This window comes from Battus philenor, unplaced genomic scaffold (assembly GCF_028537555.1).
Source record: "Battus philenor isolate CCGP_79_NKW_IND1 unplaced genomic scaffold, ilBatPhil1.0.hap1 SCAF_26, whole genome shotgun sequence".
NCBI lineage: Eukaryota > Metazoa > Arthropoda > Insecta > Lepidoptera > Papilionidae > Battus > Battus philenor.
In genome coordinates, this window is record NW_027181689.1 from 3684683 (window position 1) to 3697825 (window position 13143).

Below are 13143 nucleotides of genomic sequence, written 5' to 3' on the forward strand. Positions count from 1 at the left end.
TATTCAATGCACGGAGTGTGAATTGTATCTTAGTAATTGAACCCGCGACCTTTGATCCCAATCTCAGTCCTTTACGACTGGGCTACGTCTGCTTCTGAATCATTTTATATTTATTGTACATCCAAAGAATTATAGAAATATTTGGAGGTATATTCAACTAAATATGAAATTTTAGCTTAGAGTAGATAGCATTTATGTATGAAAATAAAATTCAAATGGTCGACAGACAGTATAGTATAGTGACTGCGGGTGAACTGACAAATGATGTCCTTGTGGCGACCCCAAAAGGAAGCACACTAAATGGTCATACCTTTAATAACGAAAAGATCGTACCAACAGTAAGCGAGCGTTTATTGCGCTGGCGCATTGGTCAACTTCGGCTATCTCCGCGATTTTTGCCAACTCATTTGCAACGTAATAAGCCTTGCATTATATTCTTTCGCCTTGCCGTAATAATCTACGGCATAGTAATATTCACTTCGATTATTAAAGACAGTCATTATCATTTCAACCATGGTATGACCCCTCATTTTTGTTGGATATAGGGCTCCCTCATATATTTCCAAGTAAGGCCGTAACAAGTCTGTCTGCCTCATGAGCAGAAGTACAGCCAAATAAAGACCTATCTCATTCATTTTAGAAGTTTAAAAGTAGGTTAACATAAATAATTGCAAATTGTATATCAAATAATGCATTGCTATCCAAGGATAATTTACATGTGGAGATATTTAACTCATATATATATGAGAAAATACCCTGTTTACATAAGAAGAATAAATATCAAGTTTGGCACACACACCTTTTTGGCAAACAACTACTAAATTTGGCACCATACAAATAAATCTATATAGAGATTAGAAACAAAATATGCCAGTCAAACTGTTGCTCAAAGCAAGCAAAAAAATTTATAACAATTTATATCACTTACATTCATAACAATAAAATTTTGGTTTACCAAAAATGATTTTTAATCTAAAATTATTAAAATAAACAATGTTTTCAAAGAAAGACTAATTTTTACAACAATTTAGATTATGTAACACTTATTAACGACTATAATAAACTCGATTTTTAATTTGGTATCGAAAATTCGGAATATAACATCTGACATAAAACAAATTCAAATTTAGAACACTGTCATAGAACAATAGAATGACTTTTTAATTTAACAATATGAAATATCAGCCACTGGAAATGCTAACCTCCTTTGTCACATACCCTAAACTTATTGGCAGTATCGTAAAATAGTCTAGATGGTTAACAGTTTCTGTGGCACAATGAAGTCACACTATGTTATATGTACCTATAATTTACGAAGTATTAACTTTACAATTTAGAAGTATTAGATCTCTTCTGAGAGATAGAGTTATATTTAAAGAGGCTTATTAAAAAAAAAAACAAATCTGTGCTTGATTCATTGGTATCAAATCATGTTAACTTTAGCAGTACGACGTCCGCTGCTGTACGTAAGATTTCTTTATATTTCCAATGAAAGTGGCTTGTATCTAACATCATTCAATGAAATTAACAAGGTTTTTTTGTCCTTATGAGTGTTCTACACTGTGCCTTTCTGCAGGCTATGTGACCTACCCATTACCACCACAACCTACCAATCCGCTAAGCCAGATTACTTTCGTTTGACTATGGATCACTTTATTTTCTAGCATGAATTACTGAGCTACTGTAAACTTCCCATGGAAGCTCAATGAAGATTTTATTATAAAGTTAAACTTGATTAAGAAGCATAAATTCAATAAATTTATGTGTTTCAAGGTAATATAGATGGTAAAGTAACTGATGATACATATTTAAATTAAATATAACATGGTATAAAACTGCTGGTCCATTTTGAAGGTAACAGACTAGATGATTATGACGGTATAATAATGAGAAAATATTACTTACACACACAATCCACTCCTTCAGAACACCTCAAACTATTTACAAGCCAAGCGTATAGAAAAAAAACACTAAACGCCTTTATAAAAGCTATAACGTTCAAATATCAGAAACTACTGCAAAATTGTAAGTCTCCTAATATATTTTAAATTTAATTGGCCCTTTTATGTTTAGTTTTCATCTAATATTAAAACTAGTTTGGCTTTGGTCTTTGACACTTCACTAAATGCTTGCACGATGCGGGGGTAAATTGAAGGTGAGGGTGTCGTTCACAAAGTACTGTTGTTCTTCATCATCGGGTAAATAGTAACCGTAGCTGCCGTCGTTTGAAACTTGGTCCGCGTAAGCTGGATTTTTCGGTAGCTCACAAGCGAATTCATCCCAATTAGGATCTATAGATTTTCTCCTCTTCGCAAATAGTATTGAACCGTCGAATGCGTATTCGTCGTCGAAATGGAGTACTGCGTCGTCGTAGAAATAGTTCTCCACTCGCTTGTTGCTAGTATTCCTCGCGATATTCTTCATTAGCTTCTTCCTTGCATAACTAGATTTCTCTGAATCATAGTCATCAACTAGTGGGTCGTTGCTTCGATTCTCTGATCTTATGTTCATGGAGTAGAGAGAGGAGCTGTGCGGACTGGTCTCCATCCTTGTGCTGAGGCTGTTTCTGTAAGGGTTGAGGTATTGTTCGTTGTTATTACACCGCATCTCGTACATCATTACTCCACGACGCAACTGTTCTCTTCTCTTTGCCACCATTTCTCTAAAATCTTCTGGGTCCAGTGTGAAGTCGTTTCTCGCATTCATGTATAAGTACCCAGATGCTGAGTTTAACCGTAGCGTCTGCGATCTGTTCTTTGATGATGACTTCTCGATGTACCGTGGTAAGCCTCCTAATTCGCGATAATGTTTAGATTTTATATGTTTAATATTTGTCGGTGGGACTGGCGATAACGGATCCCTGTATGGTATTGATCTGAAAAAAAATATATAAATTCGACGTTATCACTTTTTTTTCTTTTTGGAATGCAACTGGCTATACAAAAAAGTTTTATTATCAAAAGTTATAAATATCCTATACTGGAAGCAGGTTCAATGTATGAGAAACAAAAATTGTATATAAACACCCTAAGGATATGACGGTGACTTCTTATAGAATGGATTTATTCCTATTTTCAAGAACATTGAAACAATTAGTTTTTAAAAAGACATACTGTAGCCCCGAAAAGTAATATACATAAAGTAACACAACTAAAGTGAACCACACAACTACTACTAATATACTAATCAATGAAATAAATAAAAATAAATTCATAATGAATTTGTATCCAGAGGTACAACAGTGAATTCTCTCAATAACCTGGTAAAAGATTTTGTAAAACTAAAAAAAATTAAAAGCAGTATTAGTAGAATCCTTCATAATTTGGTTATGTAGAGTAAGGAATGAAGCATCAATCGCCAACCCGCCTGCTCAGCGTGGCTAATACGGTATATCCCCTCATTGATATTCTTCGGGAGAGGCATATGCTTGCAGTGCGCGTCTTTGGGCTGACGGCAACGTTATGGCTATATTCAATTTTGACAATATGCATGGCCTAATACATAAAATATATTGCGATTCTTTGTTAATACAGAAATACTTGTTAAACAACGGACATAGCCCGGTGGAACGTCATACAGACTTCCTATAATCCTGTGTGTTCTAAACGAAATCCAATGTTACTAACAAGTTTTCAAAATCCATTGTAAAGGGGCCAACATTGAAAGCTTTTAAAATAAACTGGATAATTAGTTTAATGCAAGCCAATTACAACCGGTTCTATTTGAAGTCTGATGTTAAATTAGTGAAACAGTATGATACACAGATATGAACTATACAGCTGGGCGTCATCTGTATAAATAAAAGTATGGAGTTTCTTTACAAAATTAAAATAACCGCTTCTATTACATATACCGTTTTTAATTTTTGTCTGTCTGTCTATTTCTTTGTTTCGGCTATCTGTAATAGCAGGACCGATTTTGAGGGTACTTATATTGGCCGATAACTGATGTAATAAGTAGTAACAAGCCAATAAATAAATAAATAAATATTTTGAATGTAACTTACTTATTGGGTGCAAAACAATTACAGGAACAGCTACAGACACTGGGAGCATAATCCTCGTCCACGTACAACGGTATCATCGACGTGTCACCTGCGGTATCACAAATTTTTTTACGTTTAATTACTTGGTAATGATAAAATGGTTATGTTTTATTGTTAAAAAAAATAACTGCAATTCCTTTAATTTATAGAGAAGAATTACCATTATTTTATTTAAATTATATTTCTGCCATCACACTGTTACTCTGCCCGTGAAAAATACAAAGAAGTTATTCAAGTTTTTTATGAAACACTCAACATGTTAACTAATCAACAAAGCGACGATTTTTTTAACAACATTGACCAGGTACTTGAGGTACTTTTTTATGTTATTGAAATTAATCCTCAGAATATAAAACTGTAGAAACAATTAAAATAGATATATTCTTTATTCACCTGGCTATACCAGAATTTCGACTACTAAAAATATTGGACTAACTAAATGACTACATAAATTAGAAGAATCTTGATGTCCTTGATTATTTTGTTTTCATTTAAATCAATATTATTAAACTTTTAAAAGATGTGTTGTGGAGTTTCTTCCAGCTTCTTTTCCACAAATATAACAACTTTCGAAAGAGTACAGTCGAAAAAAATTAGATCATATAAAAATTGATGATCAATAAGAGTTCTGTTAAAAATTCCAATGGTGAATTTATGCATTTTGTTTTTATCATTGTAAGATACTGACAAATATGGACCGTTGCCGCATGGTTGGAAGTAGTAGAATGAGGATATTGACAAACCTGGACGGTCTCTTGGTGGTGCAGCAGGAAGACGAGTTCCACGAGCAACTCCACGCAGTACCGCACCGTCTGCCGTTATCACGTCACCTTCCAAACGCACTGCCACTTGCTGCGCCTGCAGTGTACATTGATATTATCTATCTGCGATTCTACAAAGCTTAGCTGGTTTCAATTCAAATAGATAACATATAATTGCGGATATTCACAGGTCCTTCACTTCTGGGATCGTGACAAAGTTATATGGAATTTTGTACAAAATTCCATATAACTTTAATATGAGTATTCATCACTGATATAGGCCTGTTCGAAAATTTCCAATATAACCAGTTACAAGCGGCCTGCATCCAGGACATAAGAAGACTGTTTCTTACGTCCTTAGTGAGCTTGTCTGTTCACATTGTGCGTGGACGTCATACGCTGCACTAGTCGACCGCCCGCTATTTATCCTACCTACTACTAGTACAACTTGCCAATCCGCTAGGCGTATTTGAAGGACTTTGGATAGTATATTCTGTACATTGATTAACAGCAAATGAGTTAGACACACAACTCTTTAAAGCTTTTACACCTATTTAAAATCATCCTGTATAAAGAGACTCTGAAATATGTTACATTAATCTATTTTTTCTATTATAATTCGACAAGCTAATTCTTTCTGCCAGTACAAATTCTACAGATATTAAACAATGAATAATTTAAATATACAGTAACGTGAACAAATACCTGTTCGGCTTGCTGCTGGTCCCGTTTCTCATCTTCAGTGTTCATTGTAACAAACCGCAGAACGAGAAGGTTCAAACACGCCGCTACGATGGCGAGCCCAAACAAGATGAAGATCAGAGCGAACATCACATACGAAGGTTTCCGGTTCAATGCGTTGTCCTTTTGCAAAGCGACCATGTCGCCGAATCCTGAAATTATAAGAGTTATTGATGAAGTGTTTTAATGAACGAATGCTTAAATGATAAGTCCTTGGCAATACTGTCGCTTGAATATTTTTTTTTCATTTAAAATCTAAAATTTCATCAGTTTCATCCTGCTTCTTCTCCATCACCAAATTTTAAATAATTTTCAACAGAAGTAATATTATTATGTTTAATTTTTATTATTTATCACAATATACATTTTGTCCACTTTTATTTATATGTAGCCAGTATAATTTTTGTTTTTTAATACTTTTTTGCATCACTTTTAAATACATTTTACTATACAATTTGCGAAATTTTATCAATATTGAAAAATGGCTCGTATTATGTAACAGTTTATTTATTATAAAATGGAACGTTTTTAAAAACTTTTTAGACTTTTCTGTGTGGATTACAATTGCTACTCAAATGGTATTAGAGGTTCTCTAAAGGCGACCACATTGGTGTACCCCCCACTGGGAGAATCGATGGCATAGTTAAAGTCGCGAGAATTCTATTCTCTCTTCTATGTTTGCAGTGGGCATCTATCGACGGAAAAGAAAAACAATACAACTCTTTTAAAACGTAATTACTTACCTATGGTCGTTAATGTTATAAAACAGTAGTAAACACTGTCGAAGTAACTCCATCCCTCGAACTTGGAGAAGGCAGCTGCACCTCCGGCGATGGTAAGCGAAGACAGTGTGGTGACGACACATATGAGGTCCACCTCCGACGCGCTCGTCTGGTTGCAGTTCATTGTACGTTTCAAAGCTTTTATTATTACACTGAAAATAATAAAATGGTACATGAAGAATAATACTTTATATATGATGATTAGAAATTTTTTAGCAAAAAGATTAAAAACTTTTTGTTTGAAATGTTACAATATTTTTTTCTATTGGAATGCAACAGACCAATAACTTCTGGCAATACAGTGTGCAGTAACAAATATTAAAATAATATCTCATTACCATCATTTTAATCATTGGACCTCCGCTAATGAAAAGCCTTCTCCTATAATAGGACCGGTTTTTTAATTTGTAATTTTATTATGCAGTAATCAAAATTTATATAACGCTTTTTCCTAAAATATTATAATTACGTTATTATATCTAAAACCATTGATTTATTAATAGGGTGTAATATACATTATTTGGCAGCAAATAAGCTATGCATTTACTTCTTTGAAGTATTTACACCTACAACAAAACACCCTGTACACAAACTCTTAATTCAGCTGTAAAAGATAACATGAATTTGCAATGCATGAACAATATAAATTTGTCAAATGCTGTTTCCATAGTGAGAATATATCTCTGAAATTTTGAAAGTTTCAACATAATTTTTTTTTCATAAAATTCTTTAAGTATTAAGAAATTAATAAAAAACATATTTGGTAAAATTAACTCTAATTATAGTGTGAAAAAAAGGAAAAAAGGCATTAAATCTGTATATTAAGTTTGAACAGAAGTTTGAATTTCGCTATAGTAATGGCATTATGTCACTACCTACAAGATGTAAAGAAGTCCTTAAACAAAATGGCACCTATATACTATACTTAAATGTATGTATGTTAAATATGTATTTTTTCCCTAATCTTTATCTAATATGTATCAATTCTTACCTACTAAGTCTGTTGACTCTCTCACCGATACTCTGGAACATAATAAGGCCGAGTGGTATGCCCACAATAGCATAAAACATTGTGAACAATTTGCCACCAACAGTCGAAGGCGTCGAGTGCCCATAACCTGTAGTTGAAATATTAAAACAATTATATTTATATCAAAACATAACCTATAAATTAAAAAATCAAGCTGTAATCACAATAACAGTGGATATGAATAGAGAATTTGTTATTATTGTATATTTACCAGACAGCATTTAAGAACATTATAATCTTTATTACTCCTAAATCGTACTGTGTTTTTTTACGCTTTTACAATATGATCCCTTATATCCAGTAAGTTCCTGTTTCTTGAATTAAATTAAGTATTTGAATTAAATTAATTATTTAGTAACACTTCAAATGACTTCATAAAATAATGACGTTTTAGAGTTGAGGCCATTTCAATATCAATTAAAATTTTTTTTTTCAGATTTAATTTTTAAAAATGTGGTAAACTATATACATAAGTATATATTTATGTAAGTGTACACATTAACTAACCATTATTTGTACTTATACCATTTTCATAACATGGTTGCCTGTAAGAGATCATCTTGTGTGAAAATACCATTGTACTCTTTTGTATATAATTATGAAACTATTTAAATGTATCCTAGCATGTACAATAAAGAATATTAAAAAAAATAATAATTAAAGTGATTAAATAAGTTTGGTGTTATACTTCCTATAATTGTCTAAATAAATTGAGAAAATCATATTGACATCAATAAAAGCGAAATTCTATAATAATGACAAAAGGTCACATTGTATTGGCATTAATGATCCAATTGAATTTAAGGTGGGTGTAGCACTGAAGATGTTTAAAAATATGGTCCCTTTGACTGGACATAATGGTCTAGGGACACAGGTCTTCAATATGGTTTGTCGATCAATATTCACAATTAGCATTCCAATTTCACAATGTCTTAGGAGACCAAACTAGATGAGCTGCTATTACTGGATTATAACATCAGATACTACTGACTATTAAACACACCAATTTCCATACATTTGTATTTTTTATACCTATTTTAATTTAAATATAACTCTGGTGAATGTGAAAATCTTCTTTTAACTTGTAAAATAATATAAGCAGTAATGTATGTAAACTAGCTTAATTTTGTGCAAACCCCAAACTTTTGGTTTTTAATACAACACTCATAGTAAAAATGACAATCAAATATCTTACTTTTAAATTATACATTTTCGTTTTGTTAATGGGTGCAAATGCGGGTGTAAACCCGCTAGGCAAAAGTTTAAAAAAATTGTTATCAAAAACATAATATGAAGCCTAGGATTATGAGTGGATACAGATATAGGGCAAATATACAAAAACGAATAACAAAAATGAAAAAGGTGAATAAAATTTTAAATGGTTGTATAAAATACAAATAGAATTTATTAAATAACTATAAAATGTCAAAAGCAAAAAATTTTATACTGTGTAAAAATTTGCCTCAAACCCTGTCATTAATAAATGCTGTTCACCCATGTGTATTTACAGCTTCATCACACACAAGATGGTGGGGCACTGAAGGTGCTCATCCATGATATCTATACTGAAACTGCTTGATATATGCAGATATTAAAAAAAACCTCAAAGGAACATTATTATGTCTGCTAAATATTGCATATTGTGTACCGTTAGATATTGAAATTAGCCCATTGTTCCTTTTAGTGATGCATTATAACATATAAAGCTATAGCTTACTTACCAATAGTAGTGAGCACAGTAGTTGCATAATAAAATGCACCTGTAAACTTCCACTGCTGCCCAGCTTTGTGCGGCTCCGACTTGAGCACTATGGTCTCCATCACTCTGAAGTCTTCATCCGAGATCTTATATTTTCTTATTAACATGGATTCTATTGCTGCAATTTAAAATAAATTAGTATTTAATGTGTGCTAATTTGCAAAAATATAAAACACTAAGTTTTTCAGTACATTATTGTAGTAAATGTTTTTCATCATCATATCAGCCAATTGAAACTCACTATAAGCCTTGTGCTGCATGTGACTGACTATGTGGTATGTACACCTAATGTTCCTCCCCCCCCCCCCACATCTGATAAATATTAACAAAATATAATTTAAAAGTTAAATTTATCTTCCAAGTAATCCTTTGACTATACTAGGAACATGTATTAAATAAGGTTTTAAGATAATAAAAGCAAAAACACGTTGCATTTGATTTTATGTTCTGTCTATAACTAACATTAAAAATGTTATAAAAAAACAGTCTTTAGGTTTTGTTTGTCATATAACATGTTAATAACAAACTAAAAAAATTCATACATTGAAACTATGTTTTACAATTTCAGAAATTATTGTCGTAATTTTAATAAATATTGGAGTTTTAAATATTCTTAGAATAAGCTAATACAAGTTTTCCTTAAAACTGCATTACAATAAGAATGTTTACATTTTTAACATACTTTGTAAAACTTCAAATCTTCTTCGCTCCGTGGGAGACTCCAATGCATCAAACACAGCCGCACCAATCAGCAAATATGTGAATGTGCACACAATTAAAGATAGAGTGCGAACATTTTGCTTCTTCATCACTGCCAAGTCACTCAAGTCTTGGGACCTGGTGCCCTCTATTCCTCAGCCCACAACTTAGTTCAATAATCTTATATTGCATCTATTCAAAGTTTTAAGTTACCATTTTATAATGTGATCCTATTTGTGCATATCATTATATGCCATTAGATATGTGATATGTGGTTTGAAGTTTTTAGAATTTTTTTTTAAGAGTTGTTGCTACTTAATTTGCTGATTATTCATATTCATTAAAAAAGTAAATAGTTATAGTAACAATCATTTTGTGGATGTGTTTTATACTTAGAATCTCATTTCTCTATCTAAATTATAATGCAACAGTTCGTAATTTTATTCGATTTACCCATCTGCAAGCAAAGGAAAAATTTTATTATGAAGTAATTTAAATTTCGATTTATAACAAATATTGTGTTATAATAATATAAAAAGATATACAAAATAGTTAAGAGATTGAGAGCAATTACTGATTGATCTGGAGATTTTTGTTTAATTATTATTGTGCTATTTATCACGCGTTCCTAAAAAGTAACAAATGAGAAAAACATCGAAATTAAAACAAAGGACTTACCATTCGTAACGATTAAATCACGACAAATACTGTGCGTTACTCTCTCATCCATCTTAAAGAACGGAATAAATATTTAATTATCTGCAAAGCCGTATCCTAAAAATAACATCATTGAGTCCGCATTCAAATCCAATAGGTCAACTCACACGGCACCGAATCTGGGTCAGATAAAATGACATTTTTTTTTAAATACAACTACATAAACAAATTAAAGAAATATCTTGCCCGTAACAAAAATTGTTATTACAACATGAACCTTAAATGGAAATAAATAAAAAAGAATATCTTATGCGGTATTCACTATCGCTGTCACACCTGTCTGTCTTTTTGAGGCTGTCCTGAAAAATGCACTTGCACTCTCTTCTAACATTACAAAAATTTATCTCCAGATCATTTTGAAAAGGCAATCGGCGTTAACCGATTTATTTAACAGCATTTCATTTAGTAAAAAAACAATACTAAACGCAATCAGGTTGACTGCACTTCCTTGATTGACCTGATTTGTGTGGCCAGAATATAGAACGTAACAATTTTTTTGACATCCAGTCTTGTTATTAATTTAAAGTACCAGTTTACTTAAAATTATTTATTATCGCATCACTACCATCTTTAGATGATATTAGAAATATATTAAATACCAGTTTATTTTGTTTTTTTTTTTTTCATATAGTTGAGCATAGTAATGGCAACTTACTGATATGAATCAGATTTTTATTTAGTTTTATGATTTTTGTCTAGATGGCAGTCAAATATAAGGGGCTGCTTTTCTCAAAGATGCTTTAGTAACAATTTAATCGAGCTACATTTCTTTCTTAATATATTTATAAACGTAACGAGATAATCGTTATTACTTATTTTTGGTATTTTATGGTGTGAACAGGTTACAGCCATCGTTTGCTAGTTTTGGTACTTTGAATTAAATTTTGGTTTTGCAACCCCCTCCATAGGTTTTAAGTAAATGTCAAATCAGACCAAAAATGCACAAGTCGAAGGATGAAGAAAAAACGTATAGGTTATAAGATTAATTGTAACATTGGTATAGTGAAATTACTGCTTCGGGTTTAGAATAATGAGTAGTGAGGGGTGTAGAAGTCATATTTCTATATAAAAAAGATAATTGAGTGAAGTAGACCAAATGATTGTTCCATAGGGAACGACATTACTGAATGTTCATGGCTAGTTTATTTCTGCCGGGATGTGTGAAAAGATGTGTTATCACACATATTTTGTATGTGTAAACCATTTTAAGAATATGTCAAGTGATTCAATTAGTTATATGAATTTGAATTAAAAATTGAAAGTGTTTTTGTTTTTTCAACATTGTTTTTTTGGACATCTTCATTGTCGTCGTCGTTTCACCCCATAGATGCCCACTGCAAGGCTTAGGCCCCCTGCGAAGATATCTATAGGAGATATACCAAAATCGCCACACTTGGCAGATGGGTTGACGGTCGCAGTGTGGTACTATAGTACGCTTAGGACACTGCTGCCCATCCTTTGGAAACTTGTATGTGAATAGTGGTAATCCTATATAGTTATTGCACAACGTGTAAATTATTTAAGATTATATCACATGAATAGAATCCGCTACCAACGATCGGAATACCGCTGGGTAACCATTGTTCAATTTATTTTTTAAATAATTCGAAATTGAAAAACACGCATCATAACAAATTTCGTGTACAAAGAGTCCCATATGTCCACGAAAACAACGCAAATGGACATTTTTTTAAAAGATTTTTTTTTTAATATTGCTACACACAATTTGATACTTTATTGTACATACATTAAAATAATCGAAGAACTAAATTGTTGACTTTAGTAAATTAGAGATATCTATAATAACATAATAAGGTGGGGGAAAGTTTCTCAGCATTTTATATGAAAATTCGTGACATTTTTGTTTAAAAGTTTATTTATGTTTAACTATGATATTTAGGTGCCACTTTGCTTGATTTATATTATCTTTCTAGGTTTATGGTTTTGTTGCTACAGAAGTTTTAAAATATATGATTAAAACCAGGATGAGTAGTTTTGGTACTCTATTTAAACTAACACAGCCTAAATAATAATCAAGAGACCGCAAACGAAATCTGAAGGGGAAAGGCCAGGACTATATGACCACATGGAATGTTAAGTCAAACCAAACTCTCTTAATTTTTTCGAAGAGGCAAAAGTTGTGTACAGTCTAGCGTTATCGTGATCAAATATCACACTTTTAATTATTAACCCTCGTTTTCTCCCAACATCAATTGTTGTTGTTGATAAACTCATAATCAACAATGCCCTTTCACACCCATCATACACACAACATCACTTTATTACGAGTCAAACCGGGACTTTCCAGTCGGACCTTTCCATGAAGCCTCATTTCGACCAAGACAATTTTTACAATTTTCTGTCGTACGTGATTCAGTTTTCATCACCAGTGGGAGGATTTCAAAAACGGTTCGCTTTTATTACCTCTCAATAAAGAATCACAAATGTTTTTGGTTTTTTCAGTGTGTGGCGTAATACACCAATATCGAGATATTTTAGCTGGACATAACTATTAAACTATTTTGTGGCTAATTTTTAATTATTTAGATACACTGTAACCATCGATTTGCCGCTGTTCGGCATCCATTTTACCTAAAAATGGCCGACCA

At 32.1% G+C, this 13143-nt stretch overlaps 1 protein-coding gene and 1 long non-coding RNA gene across 2 annotated transcripts; both read right to left on the reverse strand.

Moving 5' to 3' along the window:
- Positions 1 to 677: 677 nt before the first annotated feature.
- On the reverse strand, positions 678 to 10098 carry LOC137925209 (two pore potassium channel protein sup-9-like). The gene is made up of 8 exons (XM_068768615.1): positions 9801 to 10098; positions 9081 to 9236; positions 7321 to 7447; positions 6291 to 6481; positions 5512 to 5699; positions 4789 to 4903; positions 4007 to 4094; positions 678 to 2875 (listed from the first exon to the last, which is right to left on the reverse strand). Exons 1-8 carry the CDS (start codon positions 9925 to 9927, stop codon positions 2122 to 2124), a joined length of 1746 nt encoding a protein of 581 aa, XP_068624716.1. The 5' UTR covers positions 9928 to 10098; the 3' UTR covers positions 678 to 2121.
- A 98-nt stretch (positions 10099 to 10196) lies between these two features.
- On the reverse strand, positions 10197 to 10953 carry LOC137925291 (uncharacterized). Its single transcript, XR_011107662.1, has 3 exons — positions 10811 to 10953; positions 10496 to 10653; positions 10197 to 10274 (listed from the first exon to the last, which is right to left on the reverse strand). It is a non-coding gene; the product is annotated as an uncharacterized lncRNA (long non-coding RNA).
- Positions 10954 to 13143: the final 2190 nt, after the last annotated feature.

Bases quoted from the DNA above. Each gene is read 5' to 3' on its own strand.
- LOC137925209 (XM_068768615.1), bottom strand. From the start codon at position 9,927: ATGAAGAAGCAAAATGTTCGCACTCTATCTTTAATTGTGTGCACATTC. The intron at 7,448-9,080 runs GTAAGTAAGCTA...TTTCAACTACAG, and splicing joins TACTGTGCTCACTACTATTG to GTTATGGGCACTCGACGCCT. The intron at 4,904-5,511 runs GTATTTGTTCAC...TGTACACTGCAG, and splicing joins ACCAGCAGCAAGCCGAACAG to GCGCAGCAAGTGGCAGTGCG.